Source organism: Molothrus aeneus, chromosome 11 (assembly GCF_037042795.1).
Source record: "Molothrus aeneus isolate 106 chromosome 11, BPBGC_Maene_1.0, whole genome shotgun sequence".
Lineage (NCBI taxonomy): Eukaryota > Metazoa > Chordata > Aves > Passeriformes > Icteridae > Molothrus > Molothrus aeneus.
The window spans coordinates 8049152-8069989 of NC_089656.1; the positions used below are offsets into that span (position 1 = coordinate 8049152).

At 41.0% G+C, this 20838-nt stretch overlaps 1 protein-coding gene across 1 annotated transcript in view; it reads left to right on the top strand.

Moving 5' to 3' along the window:
- The window catches only part of LONP2 (lon peptidase 2, peroxisomal), a 37302-nt gene that overhangs the window by 10810 nt on the left and 5654 nt on the right, over positions 1-20838 (top strand). The window contains exons 8-12 of the mRNA XM_066557405.1: positions 1065-1206; positions 7055-7205; positions 7787-7913; positions 8948-9081; positions 16954-17096. Of these exons, the coding sequence (XP_066413502.1) occupies positions 1065-1206; positions 7055-7205; positions 7787-7913; positions 8948-9081; positions 16954-17096 (697 nt within the window). The remainder of the gene's footprint in view (positions 1-1064; positions 1207-7054; positions 7206-7786; positions 7914-8947; positions 9082-16953; positions 17097-20838) is intronic.

The following is a 20838-nucleotide window of genomic DNA, read 5'->3' on the forward strand; positions in this document are numbered from 1 at the left end:
AATTAAGTTAAAATTAAATTTTATTTACTGCAATTTGTTTCCTCAGTGGTTGAATGTTACATGGAACCGACACCATTGCTGTGTGGTTTGGGTTCTGTTTTTGTTGGTTTTTGGGGGCTTTTTATATATTTAAAGTCATCTCTAGTATTTTTTGAAATTAGTCCCATGGTATTTTTGGTTTCATGTTTGTAAATGTCATCCTGTTTATTTTGGACAGTAGTGAACCAGATCCTGTGGCAAAGCAGGCCTGTTCTGCTTGTCTGCTTTGTGTGGGTCATGAGCTAGATATGTAATTCAGCACTTAGTGTATCTCTTTCTTCTTAGAATTTCATGCTCTTAATTATAGTGCTTTGAGTAGTTATGGCACAAGCAGGAATGAGTGTGATAAATGCAGCAAACAGGGGTTGTATACATCTGTAAAATGTAGTTCTGCTCTGTGTGTGTTATGGAAAAAAGGTTTTACTGATTTGCTAAATAAATTCAAATTCGTCATTTTTTGTTTCATTGCAGTGTTCAGCTTTTCACTTTATATTGAAATGACAGTAAATACTGTTCTTTTTGGTGGGTGTTTATTAAACCATGCTGTCAAGGGGACATTGACAGTTCAGCATAATTGGAATTTTGCTCTCTTTTGTAACCTGCTGTGTGAACTCTGTTGTGATGACAAAATCCCAGCACTGTAATTATGAAAATGTTTTTATTAATGAGGTTTCCAAATCTGCTTCTGCTTGTTCTTACAATACAAGGATGCTGGTACTGGAAGATGTAAAGATGTCCACAAGCTATAAAGTTTGGATACACTTTAATGTAAATTATTATCTTTGCAGACCAGCTAGTTCACCATGGAACTCAAGTTTTCATCTGCTGTTACAATTGTTTGTATTAGCTCGGTTGTATATTCCATATTTTTATCAAGTATTCCACAAATTTTTGCAAAAAAAGCAAGAATTATTGAAGTGCTCTTTGTTCTCCTATTTTGCCTGGAGTTTTATTAGTGATATCTTTGGTGTTGCTGCTCCTGTTGCCTGTGTCACCCCCGTTTCCCCATCCCCTTTCCTTCCCAGGCGCACCTACGTGGGCAGCATGCCTGGCAGGATCATCAATGGGCTGAAGACTGTCGGGGTGAACAATCCTGTTTTCCTCTTGGATGAGGTGGATAAACTGGCAAAGAGCTTGCAGGGGGATCCTGCAGCAGCCTTGCTTGAGGTAAGAGGTGTCAAACTGCAAGCATTGTTTCATTTAAGTTTTAAAAGAATTAAACTGGACTCAGAACATTCACTGTACAAAAGAAGGTCTGAGAGTGCCAGCTCTGTTCTGATATTCCAATATCAGCTGCTGAGTTCTGACATGGGGGGTTCCTGTCAGTTCCTTGGGCACAGTGCAGATGCTGTTACACAGTGGCTAAGTAACAGAAATCTCAGTGAGCTGTACTTGAACACAAGGAAAGATTTTGGGGTGTTTTCTGTATTTAAATAGTGTTCAAGCCCTGAACATCACTTATTTGGGGACTTCAAGACATTGGTTTTTAATGATCAATGTTGTTAGCTAAGAACTGTAGAGGATCTAGACAGTAATCAGACCTCTTCAAGTTTTCCCTTTCTTTCTTGGAACAACTTAAATGTATTTTTGAAGCTCTTGATGGTACCAGCTTATATTGGAGCTAAGCAGTTTACCCAGTGCATAATACGGACTAGATGCATGTTCTCTTAGGAGCATTTCTTTAATTTGTGTTGCAATTAACTTTCTGAACTTGGATTTTTCATGTAAGTCACAGATTCCCACTCCTTGACTGATTATGGTGTGATGAGTGTTTGGCTGATTATGGTGTGATGAGTGTTAGCTTTCCATGAGAGTCAGGTTTTCCATGAGTGCATTTTTCTGAACTTCTGGCACTCAGATATGAATTGCTCTAATTTTGAAGCAGATATTACAGTTATTTTATCATGAAGGTTTTAGAGTTGTCAAAGTTGATTTGCTTAAAGACACAACATTCTGGAGATTCAGTTGATGACTTTGGTGAATGAGATACTGTTGGAATATTTTGTAAATCTCATCAAGTGTTGAGGTATTATTAATTAGGTTAGTTGGGCTTTCAGGAGGCCAAAACTGGAGTGATCACAAGGAAGATAAATTGAGACCTGTGCCTTGCAAGCTTCATGCATCATTGCAGACAGCAGTAAGGAGTTGTCAGAACCTTCATCCCAATTTCCATTTTCTGGAGTGTGACGTGATATCCCATTACAATTCCCTTTTCCACTGATTTGTGCATATTCAGTGCTTTTGTTCTAGCAGTTTGCTAGAATAAAACATTCTCTTTGCTTTGGAGAGAGGCAGGAGCATGTCCTCAGGTGTGGGGGAGAGACAAAGCATTGCCCTTCCCTGGGCAGAAGAAGGCTGTGTCCATGTTCCTGTGCCAGCACGGATGGCACAGGAGAGAATGAGGGAGGTGCTGGCACAGCGGGGCTGGCCCAGGCTGAATTGTTGGGAGTGCCAGGGCAGATGCAGCACTAATGCACAGTGCTGGTTTTAGGATTGTGCATGCTTAGAGATTCCTTGTACTGCTGTAGTTTTACACCCTGCCTTCTCTTTTGTGTTCTCTCTGCCCTAGGGGCTGCCATGTTCCCACTGTTGCAGCTGCACTGCTTCTGGCATGGTGCTGTACCTGTTTCAGTCAAAGGGAGAGGCATTAGTAAAGAATACCCACATTATCTGAGCTAGCCTGGCTGGCTGTCACAGAAGTGACTTAGGGCAAATCCTAGAAGCATCTCAGTTGTCACACCTGAGGTATGGTAGCTTTAGCAGGTGGGGGTGAAAGTGGTTCTGATTGTATTTGCCTACCGAGTCATTCTAATGACTCTCTTGACTGACAGTGCTTAATGCAGTGATTTAAATATGAAAAATGCTACTTAAATTAAGGTGTCATGAGCTCATCTGGATGCTGTATGACATTCTGCAAATGAAGTGTCAGTTGACTTCCTACAAACGTCATTATTTTCTTCCTGCTAGATAGTGGAAAATTACTGTTTTGACAAGGCCAACGAGTTCTTTGAAAATCAGTGTATGAACAGGCTGTGGTTTGAGAGCTCTGTTTTGATCTTTGCATGTTAACATGAACTAGTAGTAATTTAAATGTGCTAGCAAATAGCGTGGCTTCACTTCTTTAGCTTTGAAAAATGACAGTTATGGTCCTTTACCTGTGCATTTACCAAGAGTGTAGTACACTTTTTTAGGGTGCATGAAGGGCCTCAAAGTGCAAAGAAAACAAGCAGAGAAGTGTAAGAAATACATTATTCCTTGTGCTATTCCTCTGAGGGATTTTATTTACAGTTTGCTGAAAGTGTAATGCTCTCTGTTTCTAAGTTTGCTGATACCTCTCCTGCCATTTGTCTTTTAGGTACTTGAACTAAGCTGTCCTAATTCTAGTCAATGAATGGATAAAAATACCTGAAAATCAATTTTTTTCTATTTAGCTGGCTGTTGTTTGCTATGCAGACACAATGATTTGGAATTCCTTGGAAAGAGTGTTCCAATCGTGAATCTAGATCTGTAGATTAATATTGGTAATTTTATTCAACCTTTACTGGGTTGTATAATTTTTTTTCATTCCCTGCCCTTCAGTGGAGAACAATTGTGGTTTTCTATTGTGTCATTTGTGAAGGCAAACAAATTTAATTAATACCTGTTTATTGGTTGTGTTGGAATTCTGGTACTTTGTTGCTGCTTTGAGATGTTCCTGTTTTCCATCTCTTAAAACCACATTCTCAGGGATATTCACTTCTGCTCCTGTCATGAATTTTTCCAGCTAAGCCTCATAAGATTCACTTCCCACTGCCTGCCTGGGCTGCAGGGTTTATGTAAGCCCTGCTAATTGCCCATTAGTTGCATCTGGAGAAGTAATTGCTCTATTAACCATGGCTGGGCTGCTCCCCTGTGAGATCTTTCTATCTCTCTGCTGCTGGCTAAACATCCCGAAGCAGGTGCTTTACCTCTTCTAATGGACAGATGTCTCATGGCTGGACATTATAGCCTCATTTTCATCTGCTTCTCGTGGTTTCTGTGGTTGGAAGGTCCATCTGGAGGGAGCAGAGGTGGGGGTTATGCTGGAGAGCAAACAGTAGGCAGTGGTCACCTAACTGCTGCATCTGCTGTTCACACTGCTGCTTGTGTGCTAAGTGCCACCATTAAGTATGAAAGGCACATCCTTTATTCCTTAATGTGTAGGTGTGTTAAATTCTTGCTGTCCACAACAGGGCATATTCAGGAAGAAAACTGCCATCCCTGTGAGCTTGGGAGCAAAGCTTGGTGCTTTCTAATTGCTGGATATGTGTTTAGTTCTAATGCTTCTGCAGAGCTGTTGCTTCAGCAAGACAGAATGTCTTCCTATTTCCAGTTACTGTTCATTAACAAAGGAATATTTTAGTCTAAATTTAGATGACCTCTGTTAAAACCAGAAGAAAACAGAAATGGATCCAAGTGCCTGATAGTGACTATTTGTATGCAGGGAAATTAGACCAGGAGCATAGCCAGGCAATTAAACGCTCATGGAATTTATTCTGGATTTTGTGGTAATAAAAAGCTGTTACAGAGAAGCCTTTGTATGCATGTGAGCTATCTGTCATAAATTAGCCAAGATATTTTGTGCACTGAATGTTCTTTTTGTACTTCATATTTCTGTATTAGTTGAGTATCTTGGAAGACTTTTGAGCTTGAACTTCAGCACAGATACCTAACTGAAGAACAGTTCTATTTGCTTTGGAAAGTCTGTTTGAAATACAGAAGCAGGACATTGCTTTGTATCTTATTCTAAAAAATAGTTACCGTGACAAGGAATTATCAGTCCAGAGGATCTCCAGCCCTTGTAAAAAAATCTCAGATAATTCACATTTTTAGATATAATCCAAGTTGGTTTGGATTACAGTTTTCTTTATCTTTATTGGATAGTATTTTTACGTGTGAGTTCAGCATCAATATTTTGTATTTCTTCATAAATAACATTGTACTCACCAGCTTGGCACTTAGTAGGGCTCATAAGGATTTCTAGTTGCAGACTAGAAGGAGAGAGAAGCATGCATGTAAATAAATGTGTCAAAATGCCAATTTGGTCTTTTAGAATACATTGTTTTTCAGCAGCTTTGGAATTGCAAACACTTCAGCTGATAGACTAGAATTCTGTGGAGATATTAGTATTAAAAAAAAAGAAGTTGAATTAGGATTAGCTATTTAAAACAGTTTAGAAAAATTTGCTAGAGTAGACTTTGAGTGGGAAGCTAATATTTGGTATAGACCTGCTTGTTTTGAAGCCAGTTTGTAGCTGCTGTGCTGCATCCCCTGCCTGTTGTTGTGTCTCCCTGTGGTTTAGGGCTGGGCTGGGAGGCTGGCTGAGGTAAGGCACAGCTCTGAATTATGTATCAGTGGACTTGGCTTGTCAGGATTTTTCAAGGCCTTTTGCCTTTGTTTGTAAAGAAGGGAGTAAATGACAGCAGCTTCTTGCTGAAGAGGGTAAGAAAAGCTTTTGAATAGCTTAGAGCCGGTGCACAATGGCATTCACTGAGTTCCAGCTCTAGGTTCAGAATTGGAGCATATGCTTCAGTATGTTTTAAGATTTCACTATTAAGGGGAATGTGTAACTGCTTTTAAATCTTTGCAGCTCTTCCAAATAAAATCCAAACGTATTCTGATTTTTAGGAAAGTCAGCTGTGATTCTGGCATTCTGTAATAGAATAATTTTTTAAGTTTGTTCTCATCATTAATTTTTTGAAAAGATTTTTCACTTTTCAAAGCCTGAGGAGAATTGAAGAGTAATGAAAATTCAGAATTGTTTCTTTATAACCAACAAAGAAGTCCCCAAATTCAGTTGTTGTTTTTTAATTATCAACACTGTTCTTGGCTATAATTCAGGTTGTGTGCATTCATTTGGGTGTAGGCAGATAAGTTATTTTGACAGTGGAGTGCTGTTTCTCAGGAGATGCATGGGCCCCATTATTTGTGACATGAGAATTATTTGTGTGGGTGTAGCATTATCATTCATCCTGTGGCAAGGAAGAGTGTGGCTGCACTTCAAGGGGATGTGAAGCAAAGGTGCTTCTCAGGTGATACAGGAGCCAGGGGTACATTGCTGTGTACAATGACCTTGCCATTTTTGGCACTGTTAAAAAATCTACAAGACAGCATCTCAGTACCCTCATGTTCCATGTATGTAGTGAATACTTAGCACCTTATCTTAAATCTAGGCAAGTGTTGTATTAGCACACATAAGTTGTACTAAAAACAATAGGAAGACAACACAGCTATTGAAGCCCTAGGTCTACTTGCTCAGTAGATTTTTGAGGTTGGTCAGACTGTGTTTTTGTTCTGCAGTGCTTGTTCAGTTTTGTCTGCGTTGTTTTGGAACAAAAAGAAAAACAATTGTGTTGGGAAGGCCAGGGCTTGCCAAGGGTCAGAGCTTGCCTGGGATGTCGTGGGCAATAAGAACTTGTACTCCTCCTTTAGTAATAAACCTGGACAAAGCAGAAAGAGCGGGGCAGCTGATTTTGTGACAGCAGCTAAGGCTGGGATTGTGTTTTCCCCTTGGTCTCACAAAAGAGATCTCACAGGCTGGTGTAGGAGTAAGAAGTAAGCTTCTAGTAAGAAGAGCTGCCAGCAGCAGGTGAGGGTTGGAGTCAGGGATCACTTGGGAGAATTCTCCTTGTTCCATGGGACCATGTGGACTGCTTTTCCAAGGTTGCTGGGAGTCCTTGAAGGACCACTCTGCCATGTGTGAAAGGTCATGGAGATGCAGCTTAGGGAAGGTCCTTGATGGCTGGAGAAATGCTGCAGCTCCTCTAGAAAGGGGCAGCAACAAGTCAGGGGAAGTGGCTTTTTGAACTGTACATGTGATGTGACATGTAGTCACAGAGTAATCCAGGCAAGGCCAGGATTTATTGATAGCCATAATGTATTTCATTACTGTAAAGTCAGATGGGACAGATCCAAATGGAATATAATAAAAATGGGCATATTTTATTTACTTCTGAATGAACAATTGTGTGACTTTTTTGTGTTCACTCTTGTTAAGGTCCTGGATCCAGAACAAAATCACAGTTTCACTGATCACTACCTAAATGTAGCCTTTGACCTGTCCCAAGTGCTTTTCATAGCTACAGCCAACACTACAGCCACAATCCCACCTGCCCTGCTGGACAGAATGGAGGTTATCCAGGTGCCAGGTAACACTGCAGTGCCTTCATGACATGGCTGCTGCAGGTCTTTAAACAAGGTTGGGGTGTTCCTGCTGAAATGAAAGGCAGCTCCTTAAGGAAGGCCTGCCAGGAGTCTGGAGTGCATGGCTGGGGTCATCAGAAGGGACAAGGCAGGATGCCTCTCCTGTGGCCTCTGTCACAAGGATAGTATTTACCATTGTATTAGCACTCAAGAAAATGGTTTAAAAGTATTTAGCACTCAGGAAAATGCAGTTCCAGGTCTATGGTGATACATGGATACATTCTGTAATGATATTTTCCTTCACTGATTCGTTTGTATTCTAATGGTCACTTGGCTGATGCATCTTTTTAAGATTCCAATGGAGAAAGGGGTCTTTGAAACACTAAAATTCTCTTCTTGTTTGTGTGAAGTTTTGAATAGCCACAAAGGATCATACCAACAGCCTTGTAAATTATAGCTGGGGGAGGCCTTTTCCTAAATTCAATCAGGTAGAATTGTAAAAGATAAGAAATTTGATTATGTTGTAGTATGTAAGCAAAAAGATCATAAATAAATACATAAATGCCTTTTTTTTTTTCTTTTGAAGGATACACACAAGAAGAAAAAATTGAAATTGCACATAGACACTTGATTCCTAAACAGCTTGAACTACATGGTCTGACTCCACAGCAAATACAGATTCCCCAAGTAACCACTCTGGGCATAATTACCAGGTAAATCTGTTCATTGCTTTCAGTGTAAATACCTTCTTTTATAAATCAGTTTATGAAGTGGTAATACAAATATATCTTAATATGTATTGTCCTTAATAGCTTCAGCAGTTCAACAGTTGGTAGCTTATGGAATTGCTCTTTCCCTAGCTCTTACCTTCTCTAGAGAACATCCTTTCTGTAGAGAATCCCTTGCTCCTGCTCCCCAGGTGAGGCTCACAGTCAGTTGTGCTGACACAATTGCCAAGGCCCTGAATAAACAGGAGTACCTGAGGCTGGTGTGGCTGCACTGTGTGAAACCATGGCCCTGGCAGCAGACAACATGTAGTTTAAAGAACCAAGTTATATTTCTATAATTTTCGTACAAAAAATGGAAATTAGGCTTCCTTTTTTTCCCTTGTGACTTGATGGGTACATTTGTTTAGATCTTGAATTAGGCTTAAAAAATTAAAGTACAGGATTTTTAAATAGCTTCTATTCATTAGAACTGGGGTTTTTGTTAGACATGACAGCAAATGTATTGATCAAAACATCTTTGGAACTTGAAACCAGCTCATTTCCAATGAAAAAGTGTACTGATTCAATGAATTGAAGTATTTTATGACCAGTATTTTGGCTGTTTTGTGTAGTGTTACTGCCTGGTGCTTCTTTTTAGTTCATAGACTAAAACAAAATATTCTTTTATGGCCAGTTCCTCAACTTCCACGGAGCTATATATTTTAAGTTTTAAAATAATTTTTCCTTTTAATTTTAATGCATCCAGGAAGAGCTCAGTGCTATTGGACATTGCTTAGCATTTTATGAAGGTTTGGCACCAGCTGTTAGTCATGTCTTCCCACTCAGTAATTAGTCTGCAGTTTTATCAGCAACCACAATTATTTTGATAAAAACAAATTCTTTTTTTCCTAAGTACCAGAGCAGCCCAAGGTTTTGGTCCCTTTGCCATGCCATTTCTGTGGTGTGTGGTCAGTGAGAAGTGTGTTTCCACTGCAGAGAGCTCTGTCCTGCAGAGCCCAGCCCAGCTCTTGTCTCCCCAGGTACACGAGGGAGGCGGGAGTGCGGGCCCTGGATCGGAAGCTGGGAGCCATTTGCAGAGCAGTGGCTGTGAAGGTGGCAGAAGGGCAGCACAAAGAAGCAAAGCCAGATCGTGCTGAGCTGGGGGAAGGAGAAGGTGTGTATCTTTGGCATGTTTTGTTAAAAAGGGAGCTTCTAATGTAGTCACTAGGAAGCTAGTGTAGCAACTTTTCCTCCTGTTTTATTCTGCTTTAAGGACTCTTGTTTTCAAAAGCCTGGCAGATAGTGTGACAATGTTATTATGTGCAGCTTTAGTGCTGAATTATGACTTAGGACATAATTTGAGTCGTTTCAGCCTGCTGAGTTGGTAATTGACAAGTTCAGTGCATCCGTTTCATGTCCTAGAGATGCAGTTATGATTTGTGTATGTCTTCCTAGGTTTTTTAATGCAAATCTTTCACTTCTTCTCTAAGCATGGCTGTAGTTCCTACTAGCTCAGAACTCAATCTGGTTATTTTGTTGTACACTAAAATAATTGTCTGCTTGAAGGGCTCTGAAATTAGAATTCTTTTTATGTGCCTTTTAAGACCATGCTTGTTCAAAGTCTCTCGAAGCTTTGGTAACTTCTCAGCCTCAGTTAGTCTGCTCTTGTCTCCCATATGTACAGACAGTGTTTTATCATTTCCAGTCATCAAACACACTGAAAGAAAACTAAACACAAAACTCTCAAACAGCAAAAATACCCAGGTAACTGCTTCACCAGTAAAGGCAGGTCTCTTTCTAGTCTGGAAATAGGAGGGGGAAGGATGAAGTGAGTTGAGTGTTCTGGGATAACTGTAATGTCTGTGAAAACTGTAATATAAGAACATTGAATTTGGCAGTGTTTGCTTAAGCAGGTTCAGCTTGGTTTTCTCTGAACGTTTGGCTTAAAGGCAGTGAGCTCTCACAGCAGCAGTGACTGAATCCATGAGCAATCCTGCAGTTTAAATCATCTCATCTCCATTAAAAGGCAGAGCTTTTAAGACATTTACCAATGCTTTCCTTTTCTATTGTGTGTGTGTCCTGTACCTTCTGTGCTCTGATGGACTTTGAAGTCAAACACTGACTTGTTGATGCTTCTGTGGTTGTGAGTGCTGAGCCTTTGGCTGTGCTGGCCCAGCTCAGCAGCACCAGGCAGTACCAGGTGTCCTGGCTACTGCACCTTCTGCATGGTAACTTTGACAAGTCATATTTGCAAAGGAGGTAGCTGTGTCTAAAATGTGGTTCAGAGGTCTAATGCAGCTGCTGAATAAAAAGAGATGTTCTGCTCTTCAAGCATTCTGCTAAAATAGACAAGAGGTAGGTTCAGAGCACAACTCCTGGTACTGTAAGAAGAAACACTTTATTATTAAGGCAGGTAACAAAAAGGAACTGTACTAGACATCTCAATCCAGTGAGAGAGTTATTTACCATGTTAAAATTAGCACTGTGCTTGCAACTGAGGTATTTACACTGTTAAAATTACACACTGTTAAAATTAGTTCTGGACTTGCAACTTACCAAAGCTAAGTGAAAATAGCAGCCCCAGTGCTTCAGAAGGGAGCAAAATGCTGGCATTTTTGGTTGACCCAGTTTGGAGTTAAGAAAAAAATGAGCTGTGAAGAGTTGCCTTGTATTTCTGAAGTGAAAACTGTCCATAAGAAAAAGGTGTATTAATAAAAGGCAGTCTGAGGGACAGGTGTCTCTGCAGTGAAACTCTGTGCAGAACAGTGCAATCTGGAAAGTGGGTTTTATTTTGTACTGACACTGTGCTTACACCCTGGTGTGTTTTTACAGTGTGTCATTTCCTGGGAGTGTGTGAGAGTAGGAGCCTTTTAAAAAATACTTTTATTTTCATTCTGTAGGTTGGAAACAACTAAGTCTTCAAAACAAAGCTTGTAAATATCTCCAAATACTTGCAAGTTGATGCAAATAATGGGACTTGTAGTCTAAATTGATTTCTTTGGCCTTTTTTCCTCCTGTTGATTAGTGGACATTTGTGCAGTTGTGCATCATGATGATGAATTTTTATTTCATATAATGAATGACTCTGGAAGATTAGTTAATCAAGTTCTCATCCCTTAATAGTTTCATTTAGAATAATTTCTGGAATTTTTTTTTCTTTATCTCTATAAAAATTCCTGGCAGTCATTTTTGCTTTCTGCATTTGTGTATTGCTGATGAGACACTGACACTCTGCAGTTAGTGTGCCTTGAGCTGTGACTAGGAGAGGGCACATGCAGGCTTGCCTTGCTTGCTAAAACAGAATTTCTACCTGATCCAGAGCATAGCAAATCCTGCCATGGTGCTGTTAATTCAACTGAGTGCCTCTGCCTGGGGTTGTAGTAAGAGTTAAGGACACCAGGTGGTAGAATCACAGCCTTCCACCATTCCGTCGATTCAGTCAGGTTATTACCTCCAGGGAGAGCAGCTGTTTTCAAGGCTTTGCTCAAGTTGAGGCTTTTGCCCCTGTGTGGCAGTGGCTCTGGGAAGGGAGGGCACTGCCCTGCACAGCTGGAGACTGAGCCTGGGTTCAGCACGTCCAGAAATGCAGCCCTGAAATGCACGGGCAGCTTGGAGTGCCTCCCTGCTCCTGGAACTCCTGAGCTTTCTGGAGAGCTTGGTGAGTGCAGGAATGTTGCTTTGTGTCAGTTGTGGAGTGTGCACAGGGAGCTTTTTCAGCGTTTTCAGAGCTCTCTGGGGAGTCAGCCCTGTGCACAGCCATGCTGGCTGATCTTTCACTGAAACACTAGCTCAGATTTAGGAGACACTCCTCGAGTCTTTTGACTCTACAAGAAATTCTAGAAGTCACAAAAATATGTGAAACTCTCCTTCCTATTTTAGTGCAACTGCCTTGAGAATACAATGCAGCAACTGTGCACTAAGGCATCATGTCATGATACAGCAGTTGAAACCCAGGGTAAAAAACAATTTGTCTAATTCAGACCCAAAGGGAGATTTAGGACAGGTAATATTTCAGAAGCAAAAGTGATGAAATGAGGATTGTGTTTATGTTGAAACTAAGGCTTTAAACATACTTCAATATTTCCATAACCCAGCAATACAGAGCAGTTTGTTACACTCCTTGTGGATGAAACACTTGGTTTTAAATTAAAGGCAAATTTGACCAAAGTGGTCAGTGTGAACTGACACATGAAATCTGCTGAGCATCAGTGACTGCAGGTACCCAGGTCTGAGCTCTGCTGACTTTAGAGAGCTTCCAGCTCTGCAATGTGGACCTTTTTCTGAAATTTCTGAAAATTGCTTGGAATGACTTCTCTGCAGGAGGTCAAAAAGACATAAGTGTTCTGAGAAGTTGGCTTGAATACCAATTAATTTTTAAAGTGTTATTTTTCCATGTTAAGTTATCTAAATATTCCTGCATGAGCACCTCACCTTCAAGTGTTTCCAGTACACATTGTTATTGTAGGTCACTAATGATGGAATGTAATTCTTTTGTGGAAAGAGAACTTTTCTGGTGCTGTGGGGAGAAATGCACATAGCATTAAATTTAAGCATGTAAGTAACTGCAAACAGGATTAGGGCCCCAGGAAATTGTTCCCTTCCTAAAGAAACACTTCCTAAAAGTTTGGTGCATAAGATTTAAGTTTGGCAGTGGAATGTTGCTTTTAGGGAGCAGTTTGATGTTATGGCTGCCTTTGAATGTGAACTGTTGTCAGCAGAAGCAATCCCATCCTTCTTTACCTAAATGCACTTCTGGGGGTTTTTACTTTGAAGGGACCAAAAGAGTTCTGAGTCTGTCTGTTGTGTGCTGAAGCATCTGCTGCTAAGTCAGATGAGAAAGAAAGAAAGAAAGAAAAGTAGAATCCTAACATTTTAAAGTAGTTTTTAACATAACACTGATTCGCTGAATTGCTACAGAGATATAAAAAAGAGCATCAGCATGATGGACAAGGTTTCAAGTCTGGTGGCAATTAAAAGATAATAAAATTTTATCTTGGTCAGTAAGTGTGGCTAGAAATCTTTGGGTTTAGACTTGTGTTGCTAGTGTTTAATTTAAATCTGTTCTGTGAGGAGATGAGAATTTGCTACATGTTGAGGAAGTTTTAGACTTTTGTATTCTCTCATTTTCATTAGAAGGCAGCAGTCTAATCTTGGTGCCATGAAATGTCTATTAACATTAAATCTTTAATTACATTTAATAGTTCATTGTCAGTATGTTTTCTCAGGAGTCCATTATCTTACAAATCCATTATTTACATGTGAGATGTAGTTTTATTTTGGGAACTTGCAAAGACAGATTTCTGAAGAACATTGTGATCTTTGAGTAGCTGCAGATTCTGCTTGGAAAATTTTACAAACAGTCTTTTTTTGGTTGGTTGTTTTTTGAACTTATTTTTGGCTACTTGGGGAGGGTTATGTGTTGTTTATTTTTAGTATTACAATTTTTAAATGTTAAAACAACTCAATACCATGCTGCTTTTGTGTAAGCAGACATGTAATAGCAGAGCAGCAGGTGGTTCCTCTCGTGCAGTTTGGAGCTCTGCTGAGGGCACTTTTTGACCTTTTAGTTTATTTTGCCAACTTGTCTCAAAGTGTAAGATGATTAAGCTGCTGTCCTAATGAGAAGTTCTGTTTCTGGAAACCTGAATTTTAGTGTCTTGTTTTAGATAACTATGCCATTTAGCTTGTACTGTGGTTTATGGCTGTTAGTCTGGGGAAGGTAAGGAACACAATTTGTCATTGTTAGTGGAAATCTTAATTACTTTTGTCTGCATAGATTCCTCATAGTCAGCACCTGTTTAAAGATGATAAATAGAGATGGCTTTTTCCTTCAAAGAAAAAGTTAGAGTTTGTAATTACATTTTGGACATCACTGCTTTTACAGAAAATTAGATAGTGACAGAATTTAGTTCAACATTTTTGGAAAAGGTCTGGAGTTTGTTATTGTTACAGATCATAAAACGGGATCTACTCATTAGATCAGATATAGAAGAGAGTTTCTGATTCTTTTAATGGGGCAGGTGGCCTCAAATTCCCTGATTTGTTTATGAGGAGTTTGTCTCTTCTGCTGTATACAGAGCTAGGTGAAATAAATACATTTGTGTTTGTTAGGCAGTAAAATCATGGTATAGAACATAAGCAGCTGGTTTAAAACTCAGTTTTGCTTTGAAATATGGATTGCATCTCAGATTATCAAATAGCACTGAAATTGCAGTCTGAATTGCAAGAATAGCATGCAGGGTCAAGCTTCCTAGACTTGCCAGTATTTATGTCTTTGAGTTTGTTATGTACAAAAATAGCAGTTTAACAAAAGCAGAGAGACATGCTGGAACAACAGGAGGCATCTGACTAAGGCAGTGTTTGCAGCAGAGGAATGGGATTTAGCCATGGAGCAGTGGGTTGGACAATGAAAGATTAGTGGCTGTTGGTAAGAACTCTTAGATTGGAGTCCTGAATGAAAGCTGAGGTGCTGCTGTTGTGTTAATGGTGATGTGGAATGTTTTCCTTGAGGCTCTCTTAAGGCATTAGTGAGAATTGCACAGTCAAAAAATTATCTGTAAAAAGGTCTTTATGTATCAGCAGTAGTAACAGGAAAGTTTGTATCTTGTGAAAGGAGACATCCTCCTTCATCCCTTCTGAGAATTGCTTCTGCACCACTGACCACCTCTTCATGTTATAGTGAATAGATTAGATCAGTGATTTGTGGTTTTCTGTGCTTGTTTGTACTCTTGGATCTTCAGTTACTGTGCATGCAGTGATGTGCAGGGGAAGAACCAGAAAGCTCCTTTTCAAACTAAAATTAGAAAGAAGTCAAAGAAAGTAAACAACCCATATTTGGATCCAGAATCTGTGCAGGAGTCCTGAAGCTCAGTGTACACTGCTGTGTCATACAGACTTCAGATGTGTGTTGGGCTGGGGTTGGGAACAAAAGTCCTCACTCTGTGTGTGCAGGACAGCCCCAGGGCAGGGAGCACTGCCTGAGAGGGCCACAGAGCCTCAGGAACAGCTGGATTGTCCAAGCATTCTTCATTTCTCTGAGAGATCCTTCACTAAAACACTGCTTAGGGCTCTTGAGAAATGCTGATAGGCCTCTTGCACCTGGATCAGATCTGTGGGGAAATGATTCCCTGCCTGCATTGTCCCTCTGCTCCCAGTTCCTGGGTACCTGTGCAGTGTCAGGGCCTGCCAGTTCTGGAGCTCAGCCATCAAACAGCTCCTCTGCAGGCTGGGGTGAACTTGGCATTGCCATGGTTCCCATCACAGTTCACTGGCACCACATTTCTCTTCACAGAGAAAAGCAAGGCACAATTCTTCCCAAGAATATTTCTGGGTTTCACATTCTCTGAACCTCAGACAAAGAAAACACAATTCTTATCTCATTTGCTGTGCCTGTGTCGTGCAAAAGTAGAATGCAGTGTGGATTGTTTACCCACGGTGATGGTGTCTTGTTTCCTTGGCCTGTCAGGGCCAGCTGTGTGTGTGTGTGTGTGTCAGGACTGTGGGCTGACAGTCATGAGTCTCTGTGCAGTGTGTGCAGAGTTGAGTGCTTGGCAGATTCAGTTTAGATGTAATATAGTGTAATATAGTATGGAATAATATACTATAATAAAGTCATTAATTAGCCTTCTCCATACCAATGGAGTCCTCCTCATCATTTCTCCCTTCGTTGGGGCATTCCCTGTGAATACCATAGTTCACTTCTGTATAAAAAGAGAAAACAGAAATTTGAAGGCAGTTCTGCTAAGGAAGCCACTGTACAGGTAAGAAATCCACTCCTGCTGTGAGTGAAGGAAGGGAAGAGCTCCTTTCTGAACCCATAACTGTTGCTTTAATTGTTGGTCCCTCCTGGGTGACACCTGAGTATATTGCATTCAAAAGTTTAGGCTGCTGGGGGTTTATAGCCCTTCCTCAAGAGTATATCCTGCCTGTAGGTGTTTCTGAAAATGTCTGGTAATTGGACCTTGGAGGAATTTTTTGCTGCTGCTGGTTATTGAGCATGGCACCATAGCAATATCTCCTTCAACAAAGAGAAGAACAGAGCCCTCTGTGTGTGTAGTATTTCAAGACAAAAGCCACAGGCTGTTACACCAAAATTGAGATTTTTCCACTGCACAAGGCCTGTATGTGTTCTATTCTGGGCTGGCTGTTGAACAGACAGGAGATGTCAGTTTTGTGAGTTAAGCAGCCTGAGTAGGTGGAAGGTGTCCCTGTGTGTGGTGGGGACTTGGGCTGGTGATCTTTAGGGTCCCTTCCAACCAAACCCTTCTATGCCTGACTAAAGCCCTAAAACTCATAGGAGACAAAAACCAACATGAGCAATGTCCCAGCAGAGCCTGTGCTGCAGGGGCTGCCCTGCAGGTGCTCTGTGCTGGGGCACACTTGTAAACACTCAGAAAGGAACAGGAGTTCCTGCAGTGTCAGAGCTGCCCCCAGAATTGTTCAGCTGCACATTCTCTGTTACACCACCCTGCACATGGCTCCTCCTGCAGGAATTAACCCTTTCCTGTCAGGGTGGGCAGGCCCTGCACAGGCTCCCAGAGAAGCTGTGGCTGCCCCATCCTTTGGAAGTGTCCAAGGCCAGCTTGGACAGGGCTCTGAGCCACCTGGGATGGTGGAAGGTGTCCCTGCAAGACCCCAAAGCAAGATCAGCTTTAAGGTCCTTTACAGCCCAAACTACTCTGATTCTGTGAAATACTGGTTTTCTGCACAAATCTGGTGAAAAATGTAAAGTCTTAAATGAGCCTAATGTGTTTTGCTATTTGAATTAGTTTAAAATGCACTTAAGCTGATGAGTTGCATCTCTGTCAGTGCTCTAGATTTAATTTTATCTTTGATGAACACTTTGAACATATTTAAGCTTAATAATTACATTTCATGCCATATTATCTTTAATTTGACAAGATTTTTGTGAGAGATGGTTTGAGCACATTTTCCTGAACTTACTGAGCATTTCATTGCATGTTTTATTTTTCTGTCACAATTTTTTAAAAATTCCTCTGTCTAGGAAAGACCATTACAAATGCTAAATTAGATTTTCTTCCCTTAGATTGCAAAGAACACGTCACAGAAGATGCCAAACCTGAATCCATCAGTGACACAGCTGACCTGGCTCTGCCACCTGAAATGCCAATTTTAATTGATTTCCACGCTCTGAAAGATATCCTGGGGCCCCCCATGTATGACATGGAGGTAACATCCTCATTTGTTTCTGTTTGATGCTGTTTCTGGCTGATATGATTATTGCTATTAACTGAGTCTATACAATGCTAATAACTTCAAAATATGTTAATAACAGCACTGTTTATGTTCCACAATGTGTGTTTTCACCTAAAGCTTTTCTTTTCTTTTAATTGAGGGTACATAAATGACATAATGCCCTGACTTTTCTGTTAGCAAAGATTCCTGCAGCAGTGCTGAAGAATGTGGTGGTGTTTTTTCAGTTTGAAACAATTTTGCTTTTGTTTGGGGGATGTTTGGTGGTCTTGGGAAAGAAGCCAAAAGTAGAGCCCAGGAATCCTGTCTCTGCAGCAGCTGTGCTAAGGACTGCTCCTCATCCCTCCTTAAAGCCAGGCAGCATTTTGGGGTATTCAAACCACTTCAGCTTGCACCAGAAGTTCTCAGACATTCTTTAGGTTAATGTGACTCTTAGCTATTCAAATGTTCTATGATCAGTCAGGCACCTCCAGCTCTGCTCCTCAATAGGCATATTTCAGATTTTTTGCTTTCCCCCATCTGTATTTTGCTCCTTTCTGTAGAAATGCCATCAGTTAAAGTAGTTTGTTAGTTTGGGATTCTCATTTCACCGGTGATAGTGACACTGACAGTTGTTCTCTGGTTCTGAGAACTTTCCTCTTACAATTATTTTCTCCTAAATCAGAGGACCAAACTTCCAGTGGGACTTAAAGAGCAAAAAGGAGGCAAGATGATTGGGATAGCAGGAGAAAATGAATGATTGTTAAGGAATGAATCAGTTTTTAGACCTGAATTGAGCCTTTTGGATATGAGGATTTTGTCATGGAAGAGATTCTTAAAGGAAGAGGCAGAAATGAGGAAACAGCTGGCAGGAGGCAGTGCCATTGCTGTGCCAGAGATTGCTGGGAGCTGGGCCAGTGGCAGGCAGGGAGGATCAGTGACCAAGGGGCCTGGTGGCTCTGGGCTGAGGGCATCCACAAGGGTTCTTTGGTGATCTGGTTTTTAACTTCCAGAAATTAGGAGAATTTACTCTTTAGGCAAATGACTGAACTTGTCAGCAGCTTTTGTTCTTTCCACATCTCAGAAGCCTCTGTACCCAGCAGGAAGATGACACAAATGTAAGAATTCAGTGCTAATATGGGACTTTTCTTAGGTGTCCCACATGGTGTCAGTTTTGTTTCTGGAGTTGATTATTCATTTAAATTTGGTAGTGTGACTGTGTTGGAAAAGAATTTCTGCTATTTTGTCTTTTTTTCTGTAGGATTAAGTAATTAAAGTGTGGTTCTTAATTTCAAGTGTACAAACACAGGAGTGCTAGCTGGGGCTTATCTTTGGTGGGTTTTTGTTTATTTGTTGTGGGGTCCACTACAGATGCTATAAATTTGCAGATAAGCATTTCATGGATCTGCTGGCCTCTCAACTGAAATAAGAATGATTGAAGCTTGTGACTACTGTTTCAAAAGGTTTTTTTAACATTTCCATATTTAGAAGGCAAATTTAGTGCATAAATAGAAGTAGAGATGAATCCACACAGATCAGTTCCCCAAGCAGCCCAGGATTTCTTTTCATGTGCTATTTGCTGTGTTGATTGAGTGAATATTTTTCAGTACATACTTTGGGTTTTTCCATGTAAATTGCTCAGATAACAACATAACTCCTATTTTAAGGAATTTTCCCAACTCATGTGTTATTCCTTAGAATTTTCTCAAGTGCCCCCAAGGTTCTTTGGAGGAGCAGAGTTTCTGCTCTGAGCTTGGCTGCTGTGGGTTCTGCTCTGTAGGGTCAGCCTGGGTCTCCTCTCTGGGTCTGGCCCGAGAGCTTCACCCTGGGCCTGCATTTTGCCATTTATCAGCAGCTGAAACAAAGACACAAAGAGGCAGCCACGGTGTCAGTGCTTGCATGAGGCTGAGCAAATGGAACTGGAAACATGACATGACTTCATTGATCTGTTGTCCTTCAGGGAATTCCTGAGCCAGGGATTCATCTTTCACCTTTCCAGGGCATTGCCTGGCTATTGTCTGCACAGCTCTCCCAGCAGGAGGGTGGGACAGAATATTCAGCTCCTACTTGCTGGATTAATTCATTTATCACAAATAAATAATCTTACGTGTCTCCCTCCAGAACAAATGTTGGAATTAATCACATAGTGAGGCTTTGAAAGAATAATCTAATCAGTTTAAAGTGCAGATGATTTAATGAAATGTTTCAGCACAGCACACTTTTGGGAGAAAGGGTTTCTAAAATATCCAGTGGGTTTATGACAAACTATTTCTATTTTGGCTTGGATTTTAGTTGATGTATTGTGGGATTTTTTAGCTTTTTTTTTTTCAACCCTTAATTCTGCTTGAGTACCAAAGGTTGTTGGCACCACAGGAAGGCCCATCAGGATTGGTTTCTATCCTCATAACTTGAGTGGAGCTGAAGGGACAGAAGCTGCAGGTCGGGGGAATGGCCTGTTCTAGGAAATGAAAGTGCAGATGCCATAAAAGAGTGGCTCTGTTTCCTGTGACATGCACCATTTAATCAGGGAAAAACATCAGGGTGTCTTTCAGAAGCAAAACCCGTCCAAAGTACAGGTTTAGATTGGCATATTTGTCTAAGAACTGTCAGTCTTGTGGTGATATTTCTGGGAAATCCTCCTCCCTCAGAGGGAAGCCACTGTTAAATGTGCTTTGCCAGCACTGATCTGCCAGGGAATGAATCAGAAGAGAAGAAAAAAAGTTGGTACAGTCAGGCTGGGAGAACCTGTGGAAGGAAAACAAATGTGCTCAAGGCCAGCAAGTAACTGGTTCTCATCTCCCATTGGGAATCAGGCACTTGCCAGCTTCTGGTCCATTGCACTGACTTGGTGTAGTTCCAAAACTGCAGCTGATAACCTGAAATACTCTAAAATAAATGACTGTGCTGAATGTTAAGACTTAAATTTTGCAGTATCCAGGCAGCTAAAATGCATCTGACAGTATGTTCATGTACTCAGGGTACAGCTAAATCACAGCTGGTTTGGTCTCATCTACAAAAATTCTCAGATCTCCAGACTCCATTGCTCAGTGGCATCTTCATCACCTGACAGACATCACCAGCCATCAGCTGATTCAAATGGTCATTTTTAATTGAGGCTGTTTAGAAAATGTAAGAAAGGATTTATTCTAATTTAAATTCATCTGACTTTTGGTGAGAAGAAATTATTCAGGGGTGCCAGGAGCGATTCAGTCTTGTGGGGCTCCCTGTAACACTTTGTGGGTCTCTCTTGTGCTCTCCAGGCTGCTTTCCTCTGAGTGTTGGGGGTTCTGTGGCTCTGGATGTGTGGGGGTTTCCAAGAGGCTTTTCTGCAGCCACGGGTGCCTGTCAGCAAGCTCAGAAAGGCTCAGCCTGCAGCAGGGGTGGTCCAGTCTCTCTCCAGGACAGCAGGAGAGGTTGCTTGGCAAGGAACAATGGTCCAAAGGTGATCAACACCTACTACACAGGCAATTTCTCTTATCAGATCTCAACTGACTTGTGAAAGTAGTAGAGGGACCTGCCTAGTCTGAGGATAGAGGAGGGAGCCTGTGCTGAGTCTGTTAGAACCATTTGGGGTTTGATTTGTTGTCCCATTTGCTGTGCTGTGCCCCAGAGCTCTCAAACGGCCTCTAAACTGTTTCCAGTTGATCCAGAGTACAGTCTAAAAGAACTGAAACAAAAGCCCCGGATCAATAAACCTTGTTGATGGCTGCTTTGGGCTGAGAGGGCGTGGACAGTGAAT